Genomic DNA, 25,336 nt, shown 5'->3' on the forward strand with positions numbered 1-25,336 from the left:
TAGCTGGGCACGATGGTATGTGCCTGTAGTCCCAGCTACTTGGGGAAGTGAGGCAGGAGGATCACCTGAGCCTGGGAGGTTGAGGCTATTGTGAGTCATGATCATGCCACTGTACTCCAGCCCAGCCTGGGTGACAAAGTGAGACCTTCTCTCTCTCGCTCAAAGAAAAAAAAAAAAAAACCAGAAAAGAAAAAGAAAAAAATTGAGTAGAAACAATATCTGCCTGAACAGTTTTAATGCAGATGAGAGTGTCCTATTCCAGAAAAAAAAAAAAAAATTGCCACAGAGAACATTTATTAGTAAGAAAAAGTGAACACCAGGATTTAAGGCAGGAAGGGACACACTAACTCTACTGTTTTGTGCAAATGCAGTTGGGTTTATCATCAGAACTGCCCTTATCTATAAAGCTGCTAATCTCAAGCACTGAAGGAAAAAGAAGGCCAAAAGAAGGCAAGACAACAAAAAGGCATGGACAATGAGAATCCTTTTTCTGGATTGGTCCCACTGACGCTTTGTCCCTGAAGTCAGGAAGTACCTTGCCAGTAAGGGATTGTCTTTTAAAATTCTTGTGATAACTGTACAACATCTCTGGCCACTCAGAACCCCATGAGTTTCACACTGAAGGTGTCAAAGTGGTCCACTTGCCCGCAAACATGACAGCTCTAATTCAGGCTCTAGATTAGGGGGTCATAAGGACATTTAAGACTCATTACACATGGTATTCTATGGAAGACTGTCAACACTATGGAAGAGAATCCCAATAGAGAACATCATGGAAGTTTGGAGGGATTATACCATCAAAGATGCCATAGTTGTTACTGAAAAAGCCAAGAAAACCATCAAGCCCAAGACAATAAATTCATGAAATCTGAGAAAACTGTGTCCAGATGTTTTGCATGACCTCACAGGGTTTGTAACAGTGCCAGTCAAGGAAATAATGAAATAGACAGTGGATACAGAAAAAAGGGTGGGGATGAAGCATGGCAAGGTATGGATCTTGGAGAAATTCAAGACCCAATTAGACAGCACACCAGAGGAATTCACAGAAGATGACTTGATGGAGAAGAGTGCCTCCAAACCAGTACCAGACAATGAGAAAGAAGACACAGAAGAGGGGGTCACTTCCAAGATGGCTAAATAGGAACAGCTCCGGTCTGCAGCTCCCAGCGAAACTGATGCAGAAGATGGGTGATTTCTGCATTTCCAACTGAGGTATCTGGTTCATCTCATTGGGACTGGTTGGACAGTGGGTGCAGCCCACAGAGGGCAAGCTGAAGCAGGGCAAGGTGTCACCTCACCCAGGAAGTACAAGGGGTCGGGGGATTTCCCTTTGCTAGCCAAGGGAAGCTGTGACAGACTGTACCTGGAGAAACAGTACACTCCTGATCAAATACTATATGCTTTTCCCACAGTCTTAGCAACTGGCAGACCAGGAGATACCCTCCCATGCCTGGCTCGGTGGGTCCCACGCCCACGGAGCCTTGCTCACTGCTAGTGTGGCAGCCTGAGATCAACCTGTGATGCTGCAGCTTGACAGGGGAGGGGCGTCCACCATTGCTGAGGCTTGAGTAGCTCAAAGTGTAAACAAAGAGGCTGGTAACCTTGAACTGCTCAGTAAGGTCTACTCCCTCTATAAATTCCACCTCTGGGGGAAGGACACAGTAGAACAAAAGGCAGCAGACAGCTTCTGCAGACTTAAACATCTTTGTCTGACAGCTCTGAAGAAAGCAGTGGTTCTCTCAGCACAGCGTCTGAACTCCGAGAACTGACAGACTGCCTCCTCAAGTGGGTCCCTGACCCCTGTGTAGCCTGACTGGGAAACACCTCCCAGTAGGGGCCAACAGACACCTCAAACAGGTGGGTGCCCCACTGGGATGAAGCTTCCAGAGGAAGGATCAGGCAGCAATATTTGCTGTTCTGCAGCCTCTGGTGGTTAATACCCAGGCAAACAGAGTCTGGAGTGGACCTCAAGCAAACTCCAACAGACCTGTAGCTGAGGGGTCTGACTGTTAGAAGGAAAACTAACAAACAGAAGGGACATCCACACCAAAATCTCCTCTGTAGGTCACCAACATCCAAGACGAAAGGTAGATAAAACCACAAAGATGGGGAGAAACCAGAGCAGAAAAGCTGAAAATTCAAAAAAAAAAAAACAAAGCACCTTTTCTCCTCCAAAGGATTGCAGCTCCTTGCCAGCAAGGGAACAAAACAGGATGGAAAATGAGTTTGATGAGTTGATAGAAGTAGGCTTCACAAGGTCGGTAATAACAAACTTCTCTGAGCTAAAAGAGCATGTTCTAACCCAAGGAAGCTAAAAACCTTGAAAAAAGTTTAGATGAATGGCTAACTAGAATAAAGTGTAGAGAAGACCTTAAATGACCTGATGGAGCTGAAAACCATGGCACAAGAACTTTGTGACGCATGCACAAGCTTCAATAGCTGATTTGATCAAGTAGAAGAAAGAATATCAGTGATCGAAGATCAAATTAATGAAATAAAACGAGAAGAAAAGATCAGATAAAAAAAGAGTGAAAAGAAACAAACAAAGCCTCCAAGAAATATGGGACTATGTGAAAAGACCAAATATATGTTTGACTGGTGTACCAGAAAATGATGGGGAAAATGGAACCAAGTTAGAAAACATTCGTCAGGATGTTGTCTAGCAGAACTTCCCTAACCTAGCAAGGAAGGCCAGCATTCAAATTCAGGAAATACAGATAACACCACAAAGATACTCCTCAAGAACAGCAACCCCAAGACACATTAATTTTCAGATTCACCAAGGTTGAAATAAAGGAAAAAATGTTAAGGGCAGCCAGAGAGAAAGGTCGGGTTACCCACAAAGGGAAGCCCATCAGACTAACAGCAGATCTCTCGGCAGAAACCCTACAAGCCAGAAGAGAATGGGGACCAATATTCAACATTCTTAAAGAAAAGAATTTTCAACCCAGAATCTCATATTCAGCCAAACTAAGCTTCATAAACGAAGGAGAAATAAAATCCTTTACAGACAAGCAAATGCTGAGAGATTTTGTCACCACCAGGCCTGCCTTACAAGAGCTCCTGAAGGAAGCACTAAACATGGAAAGCAACAACCGGTACCAGCCACTGCAAAAACATGCCAAATGGTAAAGAACATCGATGCTAGGAAGAAACTGCATCAATTAACAGGCGAAATAACCAGCTAACATCATAATGACAGGATCAAATTCAAACATAACAATATTAACCTTAAATATAAATGGGCTAAATGCTCCAATTAAAAGACACAGACTGGCAAATTGGATAAAGAGTCAAGACCCATCAGTGTGCTGTATCCAGGAAACCCATCTCACATGCTCACAGGCAAAGATGCACACAGGCTCTAAATAAAGAGAAGGAGGAAGATCTACCAAGCAAATGGAAAGCAAAAAAAAAAAAAAAAAAAAAAAAAAAGCAGGGTTTGCAATCCTAGTCTGTGATAAAACAGACTTTAAACCAACAAAGATCAAAAGAGACAAAGAAGGCCACTACATAATGGTAAAGGGATCAATTCACCAAGAAGAGCTAACTATCCTAAATATATATGTACCCAATACAGGAACACCCAGATTCATAAAGCAAGTCCTTAGAGACCTACAAAGAAACTTAGACTCCCACACAATAATAATGGGAGACTTCAACACCCCACTGTCAATATTAGACAGATCAACGAGACAGAAGGTTAACAAGGATATCCAGGACTTGAACTCAGCTCTGGACTAAGCAGACCTAATAGACATCTACAGAACTCTACACCCCAAATCAACAGAATATACATTCTTCTCAGCACCACATCACACTTATTTTAAAATTGACCACATAATTGGTAGTAAAACACTCCTCAGCAAATGTAAAAGAAAGAAATCACAACAAACTGTCCCTCAGATCACAGTGCAACTGAATTAGAACTCAGGATTAAGAAACTCACTCAAAACCGCACAACTACATGGAAACTAAACAACCTGCTCCTGAATGTCTAATGGGTAAATAACAAAATGAAGGCAGAAATAAAGATGTTCTTTGAAACCAATGAGAACAAAGACACAACATACCAGAATCTCTGGGACACACTTAAAGCGGTGTGTAGAGGGAAATTTATAGCACTAAATACTCACAAGAGAAAGCAGGAAAGATCCAAAATTGACATCCTAACATCACAATTAAAAGAACTAGAGAAGCAAGAGCAAACATATTCAAAAGCTAGCAGAAGGCAAGAAATAACTAAGATCAGAGCAGAACTGAAGGAGATAGAGACACAAAAAACCCTTCAAAAATATCAATGAAACCAGGAGCTGTTTTTTTGAAAAGATCAACAAAATAGATAGACCGCTAGCAAGACTAATAAACAAGAAAAGAGAGAAGAATCAAATAGACGCAATAAAAAATGATAAAGGGGATATCACTACCAATCCCCCAGAAATACAAACTACCATCAGAGAATACTATAAACACCCCTACACAAATAAACTAGAAATTCTAGTAGAAATGGATAAATTCCTGGACACATACGCCCTCCCAAGACTAAACCAGGAAGAAGGTGAATCTCTGAATAGACCAATAACAGGTCCTGAAATTGAGGCAATATTTAATAGCCTACCAACCAAAAAAAGCCCAGGACCAGACAGATACACAGCCGAAGTCTACCAGAGGTACAAAAGAAGAGCTGGTACCATTCCTTCTGAAACTATTTCAATCAACAGAAAAAGAGGGAATCCTCCCTAACTCATTTTATGAGGCTAGCATCATCCTGATACCAAAGCCTGGCAGAGACACAACAAAAAAAGAGAATTTTAGGCCAATATGTCTGATGAACACCAATGTGAAAATCCTCAATAAAATACGGCAAATCAAATCCAGCAGCACATCAAAAAGCTTATCCACCACGATCAAGTCGGCTTCATCCCTGGGATGCAAGGCTGGTTCAACATATGCAAATCAATAAACGTAATCCATCACATAAACAGAACAAACAACAAAAACCACATGATTTTCTCAATAGATGCAGAAAAGGCCTTCAACAAAATTCAACAGCCATTCATGCTAAAAAATCTCAATAAACTAGGTATTGATGGAATGTATCTCAAAATCATAAGAGCTATTTATAACAAACCCACAGCCAAAACCATACTGAATAGGCAAAAACTGGAAGCATTCCCTTTGAAAACTGGCACAACACAATGATGCCATCTCTCACCACTCCTATTCAACATAGTGTTGGAAGTTCTGGCTAGGGCAATCAGGCAAGAAGGGAAAGAAATAAAGCCTATTCAATTAGGAAAAGGGGAAGTCAAATTGTCTCTGTTTGCAGATGACATGATCGTATATTTAGAAAACCCCATCGTCTCAGCTCAAAATCTCCTTAAGCTGATAAGCAACTTTAGCAAAGTCTCAGGATATAAAATCAGTGTGCAAAAATCACAAGCATTCCTATACACCAATAACAGACAAACAGAGAGCCAAATCATGAGTGAACTCCCATTCACAATTACTACAAAGAGGATAAAATACCTAGGAATCCAACTTACAAGGGATGTGAAGGACCTCTTCAAGGAGAACTACAAACCACTGCTCAATGAAATAAAAGAGGACACAAATAAATGAAAGAATAGTCCATATTCATGGATAGGAAGAATCAATACCATGAAAATGGCCATACTACCCAAGGTAATTTATAGATTCAATGCCATCCCCATCAAGCTACCAATGACTTTCTTCACAGAATTGGAAAAAACTACTTTAAAGTTCATATGGAACCAAAAAAGAGCCTGCATAGCCAAGACAATGCTAAGCAAAAAGAACAAAGCTAGAGGCATCACGCTACCTGACTTCAAACTATACGACAAGGCTACAGTAACCAAAACAACATGGTACTGGTACCAAAACAGATATATAGACCAATGGAACAGAACAGAGGCCTCAGAAATAACACCACACATCTACAACTATCTGATCTTTGACAAACATGACAAAAACAAGCAATAGGGAAAGGATTCCCTATTTAATAAATGGTGCTGGGAAAACTGGCTAGCCACATGTAGAAAGCTGAAACTGGATCCCTTCTTTACACCGTATACAAAAATTAACTCAAGATGGATTAAAGATTTAAATGTAAGACCTAAAACCATAAAAACCCTAGAAGAAAACCTAGGCAATACCATTCAGGACATAGGCATGGGCAAGGACTTCATGACTAAAACACCAAAAGCAATGGCAAGAAAGCCAAAATAGACAAATGGGATCTAAATAAACTAAAGAGCTTCTGCACAGCAAAAGAAACTACCATCAGAGTGAACAGGCAACCTACAGAATGGGAGAAAATCTTTGCAGTCTACTCATCTGACAAAGGGCTAATATCCAGAATCTACAAAGAACTTAAACAAATTTATAAGAAAAAAAAACCAACAAAAAGTGGGCAAAGGATACGAACAGGCACTTCCCAAAAGAAGACATTTACACAGCCAACAGACATATGAAAAAATGCTCATCATCCCTGGTCATCAGAGAAATGCAAATCAAAACCACAAGGAGATACCATCTCATGCCAGTTAGAATGGTGATCATTACAAAGTCAGGAAACAACAGGTGCTGGAGAGGATGTGGAGAAATAGGAACACCATTACACTGTTGGTGGGAGTGTAAGTTAGTTCAACCATTGTGGAAGACAGTGTGGTGATTCCTCAAGGATCTAGAACTAGAAATACCATTTGACCCAGAGATCCTATTACTGGGTATATACCCAAAGGATTATAAATCATGCTACTATAAAGACAAATGCACACGTATGTTTATTGCGGCACTATTTACAATAGTAAAGACTTGGAACCAACCCAAATGTCTATCAATGATAGACTGGATTAAGAAAATGTGGTACATATACACCATGGAATACTATGCAGCCATAAAAAGGGAGGAGTTCATGTCCTTTGCAGGGACATGTATGAAGCTGGAAACCATCATTCTAAGCACAACTATCACAAGGTCGGAAAACCAAACACCAGATGTTCTCACTCCTAGGTGGGAATTGAACAACGTGAACACATGGACACATGGTGGGGAACATCACACACCCGGGTCTGTCACAGGGTGGGAGGCTGGGGGAGGGATAGCATTAGGAAAAATACCTAATGTAAATGACGAGTTGATGGGTGCAGCAAACCACCATGGCACATGTATACCTATGTAACCTGCACACTGTGCACATGTACCGTAGAACTTAAAGTATAATAATAAATAAAAAAGAAAGTAAAGAAGCAAATCTCCGATTTTAAAAAATGGAATCCAGAAAAAAAAAAAAAGAAGACATAGAAAAAGTGGTGTCAGAAAACAAATTGACATTAGAGAATCTGGCAAAAGGGTTCCAATTATTCAAGACTACTTTTGATTTATTTTACAACGTGAACCCTTCTATGATACAGGTACCGAAACTAAAGCAAATAAAAGGAGGATTGGTACCATATAAAAACATTTTTAGAGAAATGAAGAAGCAAAAAAGTCAGAAATCAAGATATGTTTTTGTAAAGTTACACCAGTGTGCCCACCTCTACTACTTCTACCTCCTCCACTTCTCTGCCTCTGCTACTCCTGAGACAGCAAGACAAACTCTTTTTCCTTCTCCTCTTTGGCCTACTCAATGTGAAGATAACGAGGATGAAGACTTTTATGATGATCCACTTCCATTTAATGAACAGTAAGTATATTTTTTCTTGTGGTTTTCTTAATAACATATTCTTTTCTTTAGCTTACCTTATTGTAGGAATACAGTATACTACTATACATACAACATAAAATATACATGTTAAGCAACAGTTTATGTTCTCGGTAAGGCTTCTGGTCAATAGTAGGCTATAGGCAGTTAAGTTTTGGGGGAGTCAAAAGTTATATGCAAATTTCTGGCTTCAGTGAGGATCTGTGCCCCAAACCCCTACATTGTTCAAGGGCCAACTGTATTTTAAACTTTAAACCCCATCTAAAGTCACCCAGCCATGACAAAGTGGGGAAAGAAAAAAGAGATACCCTGGGAAGCCTGCTTTTAAACCTTGTTCTACTACTTTCTGTTAAATGATTTGTGTCTAAAATGGAAATTACTTGCTTTATCTATATCTGTCCACCTGATGAGGGTTAGAGAAGATTATGATGTAAATGTATATGCAAATAATATGCCTATCAATCTGAAGGCATTTATATGTAGACTGTAGCATTTATATATAATCAGCATTTATATATAATCAGCATTTATATTAGCTAGAAATAAATTTTAACCCAAGATTCATCAAAGACCTAGAAGATGACCTGTCTCGGGTATGCCCAAGATACAGATTCAGAAATTCAGGAGATCTTTTACACTCTCTTGTTACAACTTCTGAAAAAAAAATCATAAATCTAAAATCACTGTATTCCTCCAGTTGTGTAAGTTCTTATTACTGAAAAGAGTAAGCCAAAATAACTGGAAGAAGATCCCTGCCATTACTGAATTTTGAACAGAGGGAGAACCAGACATTTAAACAAATATTTAAAGCAATTTAATAAATAAGTCCAAATATTTGTTCTATTCACTGTGAGACTTTGGTCTCAATTTCCTTATCTGTAAAATAGGAATAAAAATATCTGTCTCTAAAAGAAGCAAGCAAAGAGCCTTGAAGTGCACCTGATACAGAGGAGCTCAATAACAGGCAGCTTTTAATATAAGGTAAGAGTAACACAGCAGAGATAGAAGCACCTCACTTTCAGGTGTCAAAAGTTATTCGGTGATCAAGATACTTCCAGAGACAGTTTCTCTGGCAGATAAGGGAAGCATCCCAAATGGAAGAAAAAGCAGGTATAAAGTTATTCATTTATTCAACAATTGGTAGGGATACAAATGCTAGGTGTAGATACAGAGATGGAAAAGACTAATCTTGGCAATAAGAACTGACTATATTCAATAAGAGAAAAGCCAGCGGAAGAGATCCCTTAGGTATTCAGAATCCCAATGATTGTTAATGAAAGGAGTTAGCTAGCTTGCTTTAGGCAGACAGTAAGGGAAGGGTCCCTAGAGAACCTCTGACCCACCCCACAAGGGCTTACACCAGATGCTTTGCGCAGATAAGGGAACTTGCACAGGGGGCTTACTTAAACATGCCCATAGCAGACTAAGGGCCTGCATGTGCACTGGGGGAATGTGGTGAAGCCACCAGTAATCTGTGCCTTATACAAATAGGGAACCCAGCCCCATCAGCTTCTCTCTCTATATATGCCCTTGTATTCAACTGTGAGGGGGCAACCTGGAACCTGCTTTCAGGACCCCTCTCTTTGCTGAGAGAGCTTTCCTTTCACTTAATAAATTCTACTCCATTCACTCTTCAAGTATCTGTGTGCCTAATTCTTCCTCGTCTTGAGACAAAAACCTGGACCTAGCTCAGCTAAGGAGTAAAAAACCTTGCATCATTAAGAAAGCAATAAAATGAGAAAGAGGAAATTGATATAAAGTGAATTATAGGTTTGTGGTAATTACCTAATATAAAACAGAATTATGTTCTACTAGGAAAAATCTCACAAAAAACAGATGTACTGGCTGGGTATGGTGGCTCACACCTGTAATCCCAGCACTTTGGGAGGCCGAGGGGGTGGATCACTTGAGGCCAGAAGTTCAAGGCCAGGCTGGCCAACATGGCAAAACACCATTTCTACTAAAAATAATACAAAAATTAGTCAGGCATGATGGCACTCGCCTGTAAACCCAGCTGCTTGGGTGGCTGAGGTACAAGAGTTGCTTGAACCTGGGAGGTGGAGGCTGTAGTGAGCCAAGATCGCACCACTGCACTCCAGCCTGGGTGACAGAGCAAAACTCTGTTTCAAAAAAATAAAAAAAGGAAGTACATTTTTGTGAGGGAAAGGTCAGGAAGATATCCAGCCCTAAGCCATGTGGATCCCTGCAGTTTACTTTCATTGCTATATTCTCAAGCACTTTCGGTACTAATAATAGCACCAAAGTGAAAATCTCCATTATCTAGAAACATTTTGGATAGCCAAGTTTTCTGAGTAATTCAGAGATTATTATCTAATACATCAATTGTTATTTTAACTATTTTGGATGGAAACTTGTCAAACGTATTCTAAGCTTCCCTCTTCTTAAATGGAATATAAAATTAAACATAATTTAATTTTTTCTTAGGGACTCATGGGCATGAATTATGAAAATCAAATATTATCCTAGGCCAGAAAATGGCCTTGAAATGTATAAGGATATTTGCTTTACATTAAATGGCTTCTTTCCAGTTTTTATGTTGCATCTTCCCCTACATCACTTTGTCCTTTCCTGTAAACTACCTCCTTTTGGTTGGGTTCAGTGATGCCTCCTTCTAGTATCTCCTCCCATGCTTCCTCCTTTTATCCTCTGAAGCATAACTGTTTGGAAACCACATCATCAAATCTGTTTGAACTATCGAGGTAAAAGTAAACAGGTTTTGAGAGAGGGATCAATTGGTTATTTTATGTGCATGGTCTTTAGTGCATGAGTTTATTTATTCTGGCTATCTAGAGGCCTTTTAAATTTAATTCCAGGTTCTCAACTATGTCAAGTGGGAAAGCTGCCAGAGAAGTTAATTTCAGGGCGGTAAACTATTGTCACACCTTGCTACAATATTTTATGGGTTTTCTCTTTGTTTTTGAATCTCTATAAACTGCTTAAACAATGCCTTCCAGGTCTCTGATTCTAAATGTGAAGCACCCAACACCTAATTTAGTTATATTGTTACAAGGTATTTATAATTTTCAGAGTTTGGCTACAGCATAACCATGTGCCTGCTGATAGATGTTGCTTATATGGACTATATAGACTTAAAAATTCCTTAAATTTTCATCTTTAAGTTTTGTAACAAATGGGTTAGTACTGCAAATTATCACCCTTAATCATAATATTAGTTCTAAATTCTATATTGTGTATATACCTAAAATAAGATGCCTGTACTGGATCCACAATTCATCTTAATTTTAAGAAATATTTTATACAAAATTACTAATGCCATTTCTATGTTCTTAACATGTATTTTAATATTAGCATGCTTATATACTTATGTATGTACATAACGTATATAAAACAAATCTTATATGACATCATGTTATATTCGATTCAATTCGTGCTAAGTCATAAAAAATCTGCAAAATATCTTTAAACAATATAGTTAATCATATTTAATCTGGGAACTCTAACTTTTTTTTATTAGTCTCAAGTAAACAATACAATACTTTAGTGATTCACTAACCTGAAAAAAATAACCACTGAATGGAACAAGGAATATACTTAAAATTCAAATAAAATAGCCTTTTATTTATTCTTACTATTTCACAGGCAATGCAAAAATTTAGTACTCTCACAGAGAATATTCAAATTTAACTTTTTATGTTGCTCTCGCTACAGATGTATGCCTAAACTTTCTTACTGGAAACAAATTAGATTAACAACCTCTTGTGCTAAGTACTCAATTATAAAAAAAAGGACAAAAGTTAAAAGGAAAAGAAAAGAAAAGCCAAGCCTGCTTATCAGGAGAATTTATATGGCTGATGAGATAAATCTAGGACCACTTGGTGGATATTATCTCCGCCAAGAACACCTTGTTTTACCTTTAAAATGAAATATCAATGTCTTATGAAAAAGCTAATCCTTCAATGCAAAAGACAGACCAGATTTATTTTTTAAATTTTCTGATTAAACTTAGAATAGAAAATAATTTGTTTAATTCCTTAACCAAGTTGCTCTATTCTGTAAATTTGAAATGAGAACATATTGCCTGTCTCCTTATCCCTAATCTGCCTCTTTCACTGGCCTTTATTCTCTGGACAACCTGCTTGACTTCTGTCTGCCAGCAGCCAAGTTCGCTTGCTGTTTTCACACAATGCTGCATATCAGATTCCTGACTTATATCCTAATGTCTCTTAGACAACCCACTTGACCAGCCTACTCCTCTGACTAGTAATGACCCCATACCTCTCACCTTAGATCTTTGCTAATATAAAAATATTTCCCTAAACTAATTAAACATATATATAAAGAGAGGGATACTAGTGTTTGAAAACACAAATAGTTGAGGCCTCTAAACAGAGTAAATAGTGATAATAACCAAACAAAAGTACAACTCTGGTCCTTTTGCAGATTATATATTTTTAAAACAATCTCAATAATTTTCATTCACATGTGATTCTGTTCCTAGAGATTCTGTCCGTATTTTCCTTTCCCAGAAGAAACATCATGCAGAAGAAGAGGAAATTCTTCTAAAACTCAATAATTATACTCATGTGACTATATTTTTCAGGCTAATTTTGTACTCTTCTCACCAAATCATACTGCCAAATTAATCAGAAGCACAACTTCTTAATACTCTAAAGCATAACATCCTGGTTTGTGAGTATATTTTTAATTGATACATACTTACTTAGGCTACTTAGTTGTCTAATTATATTTGCCAAGGAAATATTGGTTACACATTCCAGTTCATTCTTAATGCCTCTAGGCAGTGCTGTGTGGCACAAGTGCCTAGGATCGATGTTTCTTTTCACTAGTGGCATCTTGAGATTAACCTTTGTGCCAGTTCACCTGTAGGAAATCAAAAATAAATTAACAATATTAAATTTCAGCCAACACAGAATGAGACTCTATTTTTCATTGAAGAATAAAGCACCGTTGACCCTTGAACAACAGGGATTTGAACTGCATGGGTCCACTTACTGGTGGATTTTCTTCCCTCTCTGCCTCCCTGAGACAGCAGGACAAACCCCTCCTCTTCCTCCTCAGCCTACTCAATGTGAAAATGACAAAGATGAAGACCTTTATGATGATTCACTTCCACTTAATGTATTTTACCTTATGATTTTTTAATAACATTTTATTTTCTCTGGTTTATTTTATTGTAAGAATGCAGCATATAATACATATAACATACAAAATATGTTAAACAACACTTTATGTTCTCGGTAAGGCTTCTGGTCAACAGTAGTCTATAATTAGTTAAGTTTTTGGAAAGTCAGAAGTTACACACAGATTTTCAGCAATGCAGAGGATTGGTGCCCCTAACCTCTGGGTTGTTCAAGGGCCAACTGTATTTGCTTGCATGGAGACAATAAAAATAAAATTACCCAACTAAAATAATCAAAATTGATTTAACTTACAATTACTAGAATATCAACATTATATAAGACGTTTTTTAAAAACTTGCTTTCAATGTCAGCTGCTACATGGTGAATTCACAATTATCATCACTATTATTCTCCTAAAAACACTGTTTTTATTTACTATAATAGGGATTTTGTTCTAGAGAGTTAGTGTGAGATGTCCTCTCTAAGGAAGTGCATAAAAGGATTAAGGAAGCTGTAAGAGTAAATCCAATTTACATTATCACATAATATGTATCAGGTGTTCAACAGCTCAGATCAAATACTCCAAGTAGCCCTGCACCTGAAATCTCATTGGAATCTACCAAATCTTTATTTAACTGATCAAAAAGTTCAACCGTCTTTGAATTATAGGCTGCTCTCACTTTGCATGCTTCGCATATGCACAAATTTGAGTGACTCGAGTTTAGTTAAGTAACAACACTGCCCAACACCATGATTCAAATTTCACTTACTACAGTATATTAACTGTCAGTAATTGCACAAAAACAAACTTCATTTCTACTACTCTAGTCCAGGACTTCCCAACCCCCCCTCTGCAGACCAGTAACGGTCAGTGGCCTGTCAGGAACTGGGCTGTACAGCAGGAGGTGAGCGGTAGGTGAGCAAGCATTACTGCCTGAGTTCCACCTCCTGTCAGATCAGTGGCGGCATTAGATTCTCATAGGAGCACGAGGCCTATTGTGAACTGCACACGTGAGAGGTCTAGGTTGCATGCTCCTTATAAGAATCTAATTAATGCCTGATGATCTGAGGTGGTACAGTTTCATCCTGAAACCATGCCCCACTCCACACACCCCCACTCCCCGCCCGCGGAAAGACTGTCTTCCACGAAACTAGCCCCTTGTGCCAAAAACAAGGAGATTGCTGCTCTAGTCCACAAATCACTGTTAAAATGAGTTGCACATCATGATCAGTGACCAATCACCACTTCTTTCAAAGTCAGTTGATGATTGGTTACACCTCATCTGTTAGTCAATTCACCTACAGACAGCAAAGCATGCATCTGTTGCCTTCTTGCCTCCCAGTGCTAAATCTACGTGAAATTTTACTAAATAGGTAGATGAAAGTGGGAATTGGCCAACAAAGATAGAAGTGCAGCAAAAAACAAAAAACAAACAAAAAAATGATAACACTGGAAATGAAATTCAAATCCAACATAAGTGGTGGAACAGATGAAGTAGCTGACTGTGGAAATGTTGCCACTGCCACTGTTTGAGAGCTTCTAGATACGCAGCCTGAGGAACTTAGTGAAGGCAAACCTACAGACATAAATGAGGAATGTGGTTGTGACAAAAAGAAGGTATATGTTCCAAAGGAAGTGACACTAGCAAAAAAACCTTCACATTTAAGAAACTCTTGGAGCTACTTCGTGACAGTGAAAGCACAAAAGATAAAATGTTGGAAGCTAATCCTAATTTAAAAGAAAGGAGTGTGACAATTTGCCAAGGCACAGAAAAGATGCTCACTTTGCTACCTCTGCTGTTGTAAGTTACACAACGAGAACTGCTCAAACTGCCTTTGATAAGTTTTTTTTACAAAGAAATAAAACACTAATTCTAATGGGCTCCAATATCTTAAATGACATTGTGCTAAATAAATACTTTTAAATTTCCCTATACCTTTTAACCAACAATAGAAGAGGTTTTCCTGTCTTGACAAAAATTTTTAAAAAGCGTACGTTAAAACATTGTAATTTTCCCCATTTTTTATTAAGATCGTTTTTCATGGTTTCAACTTATACTGTCATTTTTTACAGTCCTGCACTACTGTGCAAAGTGGGAAACGACTGACTGTACTATCTATCAGTGAACAATGGTTACTAAAGGAAACCATTTATTAATTACCGAGCTTTAATGACTAACAAATGAGAAGTTTGGGATAAACTTAGTTGCAGTTAAGTGTTACTTATCAACATGCTTTTAAAAACTTTTGCATAAATTTGTTTCCTCTGACCTATTTGTTTAGCATTCTCTCCACATTTTTAATCCATTCTAAAACTGTGCAACATGAAATGTAGAGAAAACAAGCATACAAAATTGTACACCTCAAAAATTTAACCAAACTCTCATGTAACCCCATTAAGAAATAAAATATTGCCTGTACCAATTGCCAGAACCCTTCCACTTTGGTCCTCTTCCCAATCATTCTTGCTTACCTCCCCAAGACAGGTAACCTTTATTCTTTTTATAATAAGCATTTCCTTGTTTTTCTTTTTATTTTCACAACTTACACAGGCAACTTTAAACACTATAGTTTTGTTTTGATAGCTTTTTGAAGTTTATATAGACTAATATGATACATATTATCTTATGCCTTGCCTTTTTTATTCCACATTATAACATTCATCCATATTTTTCTGTGCAGGTTGTTCATTTTCACTGCTATATAATAGTCCACCATATGACAACACTACAATTTATTTACCCATTCTAATGTTAATGAATTGTTTCCAGTTTGAAGCTATTATGAAGAGGACTATACTGATCATTCATGTACATGTGTCTTAGTGTACACATTTCTATTGTGAATATACTTCAGGACAAGAATAGCCAAGTTAAGGATACACACAATTTCATCTTTAGGAAAGATGCCAAACTGTTCCAGAGACTGTACCAACATGTTACTTTCAGCAGTTAAGAGGCTGCTGCTGCTGCTCCACATCCTCATAACACTTGACACTGTCAGTTTTTAAATTCTAGTTGTTCTTGACGGTATGTTGTGGCTACTTGTTATAGTTTTAATTTGTGTTTCCCAATTATTGAATTTAAGCACCTTTTCATGTTTCTTGATCTTTTGGATTTTTCTCTTGGGAAGTGCCTGTTCAATCCTCTTGTCCATTTTTGGCCATTTTTTGTGTTAGGGCTGATTTGTAGAAACACTAGATATGAGCCATTTGAAGGTTATATGTGATGCGAATCTCTTCTTTCACTTGCTATTCCACTTTCTTAGTGATGTCTTTTAATGAACAGAAGTTTTTACGCTCCATGTGGTAAGGATATTCTCAATCTTTTCAAGTTTAGAACAAAAGCATAGTTTCTAAAATCTTTTTCTACACCAAGATCATAAATATGACCTTTCACTTTATCTCTTAGCTTTGTTTTGTCTTATAATCTATAACTGATGTGGAATTAATTTTGTGAATGGTGTGATGTGGCAGTTAGGTTTCTTATATATTATTTCAGCACCACTCATTGAAAAGCCTAGTATTTCTCTATTGCTGTATGGTGGCACTTTTGTCATAAATCAAGTTTCTATGTATTTTTAAATCAGATTTTGAGCTACGGACTATTCCATTGCTCTTTTTGACTAACCTAGAGCTAATGACAAACTGACTTCATTAATCAGGCTTTATAGTAAGTTCGCTCTGTTGCTCAGGCTGGAGTGCAGTAGTGGAATCTTGGTTCACTGCAACCTTCGCCTCTTGGGTTCAAGCGATTCTCCTGCCTCAGCCTCCGGAGTGGCTGGGACTACAGACATGTGCCACAACACCCGGCTATTTTTTGTATTTTTAAGAGATGGGGTCCTGCCATGTTGTCCAGGCTGGTCTCAAACTCCTCAGCTCAGACAATTGACCCACCTCAGCCTCCCAAAGTGCTAGAATTACAGGCTTGAGCCACTGTGCCTGGCTTATAGTTAAGTCTTGATGCACAATAGGGCAAGCCCTCCAATCTTGTTTTCCAAAAATGTTCTGTTTATTCTTGACCCTGTGTATTTCCACGTAAATTTTTAGAATAAGATTATCAAGTCACACATAACACATACACCCACCTCTACCTATTGGGAATTTGACTGGAACTGTTATGAAACCTATCATATTGGGAAGTACTGATATTTATACATTTCTTTCTATCCACGAACATAATACATTGCTCCAACTACTTCAGGATTTTTAAAAGTCTCTTAATGTTTTATAGTTTTCTAAAGAGAAGTCTTCATTATTTATTTGTATGTAGATGTTTTTATAATACTGGAACCACAATATATATTGTTGTATATATAGAAAATAAATTGATTTTTTAATATTGACCCTATATCCCAAGACCTTCCTAATCTCTAACCTATCTGCAATTATTTTGGATTTTTAAATGTACACAATCATATGTGAATAGTGACGATTTCCTCTATTCTAATCCATCTTATATATTGTATTTCTTTTTCTTGCCTTACCACACTAACTATAATCTTTAATGCAATGTGAAATACGTATTTCCTATACATAAGGATGATGGCAAACATCCTTGTCTTTTTCTTTAACTCAAGCGGAAAAGCCTTCAACATTTCATAAGGCATCTGTAATATGGTTTTTTTGTGGTTATTTTGTTTTATAGACACCTTTTAATAGATTAAGGAAGTTCCTTTATTATTTTATTTTAATAGGTTTCTGGGGGAACAGGTGGTATTTGGTTGCATGTGTAAGTTCTTTAGTGGTGATTTCTGAGATTTTGGTGCACCCATCACCCAAGCAGGAAACACTGTACCCAATGTGTAGTCTTCTGTCCCTCACCATCATCTCACCCTTTCCCCCAAGTCCCCAAAGTCCATTGTATCATTCTTATGCCTTTGCATCCTCATAGCTTAGCTCCCACTTATGAGTGAGAACATACGATGTTTGGTTTTTCATTCTGCAGTTACTTCACTTACAGTAATAGTCTCCAATTCCATCCAGCTTGCTATGAATGTCATTATTTTCATTCTTTTTTATGGCTGTGTAGTATTCCACTGTGTGTGTGTGTGTTTGTGTGTGTGTGTGTGTGTGTATACCATGGTTTTGCAATTACAAATTGTGCTGCTCTGTACATGCTATATACATCCATATTTTTGCAATTACAAATTGTGCTGCTATAAACATGCAAGTGCAAGTATCTTTTTTGTAAAATGACTTCTTTGTATAATGACTTTTTTATAGTATCTTTTTTATATAATGACTTCTTTTCTTCTGGGTAGATATCCAATAGCTGGATCAAATGGTAGATCTACTTTTAGTTCTTTAAGGAATCTCCACACTGTTCTCCATAGTGTTTGTATTAGTTTACATTCCCACCAGCACTGTGAAAGTGCTCCTTTTTCACCACATCCACAACAACAGCTATTGTTTTTTGATTTTTTTTATTATGGCCATTCTTGCAGGAGCAAGGTGGTATTGTGGTTTTGATTTGCATTTCCCTGATTATTAGTGATGGTGACCATTTTTTCATGTTTTTTGGCCACTTGTATATCTTCTTTGGAAAATTGTCTATTCATGTCCTTCGACTACTTTCTGATGGGATTTTTTTTTTCCAATTTTTGAGTTCATTGTAGATTCTGAATATTAATCCATTGTCAGATGTACAGAGAGTGTGAAGATTTTCTCCTACTCTGTGGGTTGTCTGTTTACTCTGCTGCTGTGTAGAAGCTTTTTAGTTTAATTAAGTCTTATCTATTTATCTTTGTTTCTGTTGCATTTCTTTTTGGGTTCTTGGTCAGGAACTGTCTGCCTAAGCCAATGTCTAGAAGGGTTTTTCCGATGTTATCTTCTAGAATTTTTTTGTTTGTTTGTTTTTGTTTTCTGTTTTTTGGAGACAGAATCTCGCTCTGTTGCCCAGGGTGGAGAGCAGTGGCATGATCTAAGCTCACTGCAACCTCCACCATGCCCAGCTAATTTTGTATTTTTAGCAGAGATGGGGTTTCACCATGTTGGTCAAGCTGGGTCTCGAACTCCTGACTTCAGGTGATCCACCCGCCTCGGCCTCCCAAAGTGCTGGGATTATAGGTGTATGCCACCACGCTTGGCCTTGGGTTGATCTTTTTATAAGGTGAGAGATGAGGATCCAGTTTCATTCTTCTACATGTGGCTTGACGATTACCCCAGCACCATTTGTTGAACAGGGTGTCCTTTTCCCACTTTATGTTTTCATTTGTTTCGTCGAACATCAATTGGCTGTATCTGGCTTTATTTCTGGGTTCTCTATTCTGTTCCATTGTTCTATGTGCCCTTTTTTTTTTTTTTTTGGAGGTGGAGTTTCACTCTTGTTGCCTAGGCTGGAGTGCAGTGGCATGATCTCAGCTCACTGCAACCTCTGCCTCCTGGGTTCAAGTGATTCTCCTGCCTCAGCCTCCCGAGTAGCTGGGATTACAGGTGCCCACCACCACACCTGGCTAATTTTTTTATTTTTAGTAGAGACAGGGTTTCACCATGTTGTTCAGGCTGGTCTCAAACTCCTGACCTCAGGTGATCTGCCTGCCTCGGCCTCCCAAAGTGCAAGGATTAGAGGTGTGAGCCACCGCACCCAGCCTATGTGCCTATTTTTATACCAGTACCATGCTGTTTTGGTGAGTATGGCCTTATAGTATAGTTTGAAGTCAGGTAATGTGATGTCTCCAGATTTGTTCTTTTTGCTTAGTCTTGCTTCAGCTATGCAGGCCCTTTTTTGGTTCCATATGAATTTTGGAAGTTTTTTTCTAGTTCTGTGAAGAATGACAGTGGTATTTTGATGGAAATTGCATTTTGTAGATTGCTTTTGGCAGTATGGTCATTTTCACAATACTGATTCTACCCACCCATGAGCATGTGACATGTTTCCATTTTGTTTGTGTTTTCTACAATTTCTTTCAGCAGTGTTTTGTAGTTTTCCTTGTAGAGGTCTTCCACCTTGGTTAGGTATATTTCTAAGTATTTTATTTTATTTGTTGCAGCTATTATAAAAGGGGTTGAGTTCTGGATTTGATTCTCAGCTTGGTCACTACTGGTGTAGAGCAGTGCTACTGACTTGTGTACATTAATTTTGTATCCTGAAACTTTACTGAATTCATTTATCAGTTCTAGCTTTTTGGACGAGTCTTTAGGGTTTTCTAGGTATATGATCATTTCATTGGTGAACAGCGACAGTATGACTTCCTCTTTACTGATCTGGATGCCCTTTCTTTTTTGTCGGATTGCTCTGGCTAGGACTAACGAAGTTCCTATTACTAGCTGCCTAAGAGTTTAAAAAATCATGCTATCAAATGTTTTTCCTACATTTATTATGATAATCATGTGACTCTTACTCTGTTAGTGTGGTGAATTATATTGACTGTGGGGTTTTTTTGTTGGTAAACAACTCTGCCTCCTTGGAATAAACCTAATTGGATGAGATGTATGTGGTAGGAAGAATAATGGTCTCCTAAAGCTACCCATGATCTTATTCCCCTGAATCTATGAATATGTTACATTATATGGCAAAGGGCTTAGAATTAAGGTAGTCGATGGAGTTAAGATTTCTAATCAAAGTATAACAATAAAAAAACACTTAATAGATTATTAAACACAAAGTAGCAGGAGAATAAAAAATGGAAAAACTAAAATGTACTTCAACAGTAGAATGTATAAACAGGCAATAATGTATGCATACAATAGAATATCATTTGGCAATAAAATGAAATACTGAAAAAAAAAGATTTCTAATCAGCTGACCTCAAAATAGCAAGATTATCTGTTTTTTTGTTTGTTTGTTTGTTTTTACCAATTACTGGATTTAGTTTTGGTTTGTCATCACTTTTTGGCCTTTTGGCAAAGATCAAGTGTAGTTTTGGTTTGTTAATATAATTAGTTTTTTGCATTTACATCCATGAGAGAAAACAGTCCATTATCTTTTTTTTTTTTTTTTTTTGAGATGGAGTCTCGCTCTGTCGCCCAGGCTGGAGTGCAGTGGTGCAATCTCAACTCACTGCAAGCTCCGCCTCCCTGGTTCATGCCATTCTCCTGCCTCAGCCTCCCGAGTAGCTGGGACTACAGGCACCTGCCACCATGCCCAGCTAATTTTTTTGTATTTTTAGTAGAGACAGGGTTTCACTGTGTTAGCCAGGATAGTCTCGATCTCCTGACCTCGTGATCCACCCGCCTCGACCTCCCAAAGTGCTGGGACTACAGGCGTGAGCCACTGCGCCCAGCCAAAATGGTCCGTTATCTTAATGTAATGTCCTTGAAAAGTTTTTTGTTTTTGTATTAATTTCTAGAATAAGGACACTGTGGTCAGAAAATATACTTTGTATCACTTCATCCTTTTAAAATGTATTTACTTACTTTATTGTCCAAAACAGTCAATTTTTGTAAACATTCCAGGGATACTGAAAAACAATATATACATTTTGTTATTGGTGGTTGCAGTGGTCTACGTATGTCCATTAGTTACATCTGCTAGTGTACCTACATCTTCTATAGCTTTACTGATTTTTGTCTATTGGTCTATCACAGAGACATGTTAAGACTGCCTACTATGACTATACAGTTGTTAAATTCTCCATATGATTTATATATTTCAAGACTATGTTATTAGGTATATTTACCATTAATAAGCTCCCTCTCTAATAATATGGTTTTTGCTTAGAAATCTGTTTTTTGTAGCCATACCAGCTCTTTTGGTTGTGTTTGCATGATAGAGCTTTTCCTTTCAACCTTCTTCTATCTTTGTTTTAAATATGTCTCTTCACAGAATACAGTTAGCTGCTGCCTTTTGCTTTATTTTTCTTTAACTTAGTTTGTTAACGTTTGAATACTTTTATTGGTATAATGCTAATGTTCTTTCTGCCCAAGATATTCTACTTGCCCTACTCCTACTTGTTCTTCAAATTTTAGCTCCAATGATAACATTCCCTGATCCCCCAGTCTCAATGAGATGTAGTCCTCCTGTTAAAATTTTCTCACAGCAACCTCTCATTTTTCCTTATGACACTTGTCTCAGTTTGTAATTATGTATCTTCATGATTGATTTGTCTCCTTTATTAGTCATAAAGCAGGTTTCATGTGTTTTACAGTATGCTTGGTGCCTGGTACATGCTTGGCACATAAGAAATGTTAAATATGTATTTGCTGAATAACTCAAAATTTCTTAATTCCAGTTCACATCTCTCTCCTAAAGCTGCAGATATGCATATGCAACTGACTCCTAGAAATTTTTACTTGGAAGTTCCATAAAACCTATTAAATTCAAAACATTCAAAACTGAATTCCTTATATTTTCCCCTACAAATCTAGGCATCATCTTCAATTCTGCCATACCACTGCAGTCTCTTCTCTATATCCAATAGAGGATCAAGCCTTATTAATTCTATCATTAACATCTCTCATATTCTGATAATCCTTTTTTATTCTAACTGCTACTACTTTAATTCAAACCACAGTCCTCTCTCACTTGGTTAGACTTATGAAAACAGGTAATTCAAAATCTAAGCTGTTGGACTCTATTTTGCGCCTTAAAGGAATGTGATTACGGGACCTCAGTCAAGTGACAGGCAGCTGTAACTTATGCAGCTGTAACCTTTGTTTCTCTGATTATATACTGGCTTCCTTCCTTACCTATACTGTTTTACAAAATGTTGCACATGATGAAAGGACCCCAGGGAAGACCTCTTCCCTCTTCACTGCTGATTTTCATTATGGATTAACTTCCCTCTGACCTTTCTCACACAAAGACTTTGTGGCTATCACACTGTCATAAGATGGAATGTTAAGCATACTCTTTAAAATCAGAAAGGAAATTAAAAAACAGCTGTAAAGGAAAGAAAAGCCAAGTGGAAAAGAAAATAAACTGTAACTAATTATTGTAACTCATAAACCAGACTTCTATTTTAAAAATGTTGCAATCCTATTAAATTTCTGTTTTCCTCCTATGTAAGTATCACAGGGTCCTTAGGGTGTTACTTTTCCAGCTGGAAACCTCTGTGGCCAGTGGCACCTGTGCCAGAGTTTTGCTCAGGGCCACTGGGGTTGTTCCACCCACTCAGCCTGGCAGGCTGTGCAGCTCATACTACCAGCCTGGATCCCATACCTGCCAAGGGTGAGCCAGGCACAGAGTGGCAAGGGGTGTGTGAGCAAGCACAGGGTCTGGACACTGCGCATAGCCAGGCATGCTGGCTGCAGTGGGGCAGGCAGCTCCAGGTGCTGGCACAGGTGTTGGCTCCCTGAGAGGCTGTGGCTGGACTAGGTATACCACAAGTGGCTTCCACTACAGGAACCAGGGAACATTGTAGTGCCCAGAAGCTTGGAGACATCAGGAACTGCAGAGCCCCAAAGAGGGTGTCACAGCAATGGCTTAGGAAGCTCCTAGGTCTGGGATCTCCAAAGGCCGCAGCTCTTTTCACCTTCTCTCTTCTCATTGCCTGCAACGTGGCAAGTGAGGATCATGTTTCAGCTCTGTGTTATAGCTCTTCCAGTCCTGCCATTCAGCAGGTCCCGAGTTCTTGTCTCACATCTGGGAAGAATGAAGCACATGGAGAGGAGCCTCACTGAGTGACAGAACAGCTCTCAGGACACCAGAAGTGGGTAGCTCCTTTCCACAGGCAGGTCATCCCGATGAGTGTCCAGCTCTCAGCAGAGAAGAGACCAGGAGTGGGTAGCTCTTCTCCATAGGGAGGTTGTCCCAATGAGTTGAGGAGACCCAAAGTGGGTAGCTCCGTCCTGCAGCTAGTAGTCCCAATGTCTGTGTGAATCTGGCTGAGTCTAAAGTTTTTATGGGCTCACAAGGGAGGAACAGCATGCTGATTGGTCCATAGGTGGCCATGGGTGGGCTTGGAAAAGATACCATAAGTTCTCACTCTGGTCCACAGAACTGAGAGCCCAGCCTCCAGGCTTCAGGCCTTCCCTGGCTTAAAGATGGGGTTTCACTTGGGACCCACCCTTTTCCACTCAGAAGCCTGTCTGCCTCCTGTCACCATCAACATGCTGTCCATGGCACCCAGGCTGTTCATGCTGAGAGATGCCTTCAGGCCTGAGCCGAGCTGCCCTCAGCCCCACTTCCATTTTCCTCCCATGCTCATAGGCACCCAAAGTCTGGAGGGGGTCAAGGTGGCAGGGGTTGGTGTGTCAGTACTGCCTTGAGCGCACACATACCTGGCCAGATTGTGACACCACCCGGGCTTAGCCACAACTCTGCTCTGCCCTGGAGCAGGTGCCAGGATGGGGGAGAGGCCAGGGAGCAGGAGCAGGCACTTCCAAGCCTGCGGGGGCAAGGAGACTTCCCAGGCCCCCAAGAACACGGGGATGGCCAGGAACAGAGCCCATGGCTGGGTGGCTGCAGTTGTGCTCAGTAGCACAGGGCTCCCACCCCACCAACTTGGTAGAGCGCAGGGCTCCCACCTGTTCCCAGCCCTGACCACTCCTCCCCCACTGCAGCTGGCATCTTTGCAGCAGCTGCTACATGTGGGCTGCTGCTGCCATCATAAGCAAAACCTTAACTTTTAACTTCAGAGCACTGACCCCATTTCTCCGGAGTCTGCATCTCCTGAATGGCTATTCCCAGCTTTTTGCTTGAATAAACTCTTTAAACTGGATTCTGATCCTTTCAATTATCTCAGGTTGACAAGACTAGACTTTCTTCCTCCAGTCTTATATTTTCTCCTTGCCATTCCATCTACACCACCACTCCCACCAATTCAATCCATCCCATACCACTGCTTTAAGAATAGAGCAGATCCCCTCCAATCCATGGAGGATACATTCCAAGGCCTCCAGTGGGTGCCTGAAACCGCAAATAGTACTGAGCCTATATATACTATGTTTTTTCCTATTCATACCTGTAACATTTAACTTATAAATTAGACACAGTAAGAGGATAACCCAATAACTAATAATAGAACAATTATAATAATATACTACAACAAAAGTTCCATGAATGTGGCCTCTTGCTCTCTCTCAATTTCATATTGTGAAACATTTATTTGGTTGGTTTTCCACCCAATTTTCTGGGATACAACTTCTAAATTCCTTAGAATCTCTAAAGCATTACTTTTTTGAAGGATTGGGGCTGGTCACCTGAAAGACAAATGCATGATTAGAGGGTTGGGACTTTCAGCCCCATCCCCCTAACATCCAGGGAGGGGAGATAGGCTGAATGTTAAGTTGACACCAATGGCCAAAGGTTTATTCAATCATGTCTATATAATGAAGCCTCCCTAAACACTCATAAGGATGGGTTTGAAGAACTTCCAGAGAGGTAAACACATGGAGGTTCCTGGAAAGTGGTATGTCCTGGAAAGGCATGGATGTTCTATGCCCCTTCCCCTATACCCTGCCCCATGCATTCCTATCTATGTTCCTTGTAATACCCTTTAATAATAAATTGGTAAGTATAAGTGCTTCCCTGAGTTCTGTGAGCCACTCCAGCAAATTAATCAAACCCAAAGGGGGAGTCATAGGAACCCAACTTGAAGTGGGTAG

At 38.9% G+C, this 25,336-nt stretch overlaps 1 protein-coding gene across 3 annotated transcripts in view; it reads right to left on the bottom strand.

Moving 5' to 3' along the window:
• WASF1 (WASP family member 1) overlaps nucleotides 1–25,336 on the bottom strand; it is a 79,362-nt gene that overhangs the window by 15,423 nt on the left and 38,603 nt on the right. For all 3 annotated transcript variants that reach the window (XM_030809556.1, XM_004087626.3, XM_012506052.2), the window contains one exon: nucleotides 12,429–12,589. In XM_030809556.1, the coding sequence (XP_030665416.1) occupies nucleotides 12,429–12,561 (133 nt within the window). In that variant the 5' untranslated portion in view covers nucleotides 12,562–12,589. The remainder of the gene's footprint in view (nucleotides 1–12,428; nucleotides 12,590–25,336) is intronic.

The sequence above is a fragment of the Nomascus leucogenys genome, chromosome 3, assembly GCF_006542625.1.
Source record: "Nomascus leucogenys isolate Asia chromosome 3, Asia_NLE_v1, whole genome shotgun sequence".
Lineage (NCBI taxonomy): Eukaryota > Metazoa > Chordata > Mammalia > Primates > Hylobatidae > Nomascus > Nomascus leucogenys.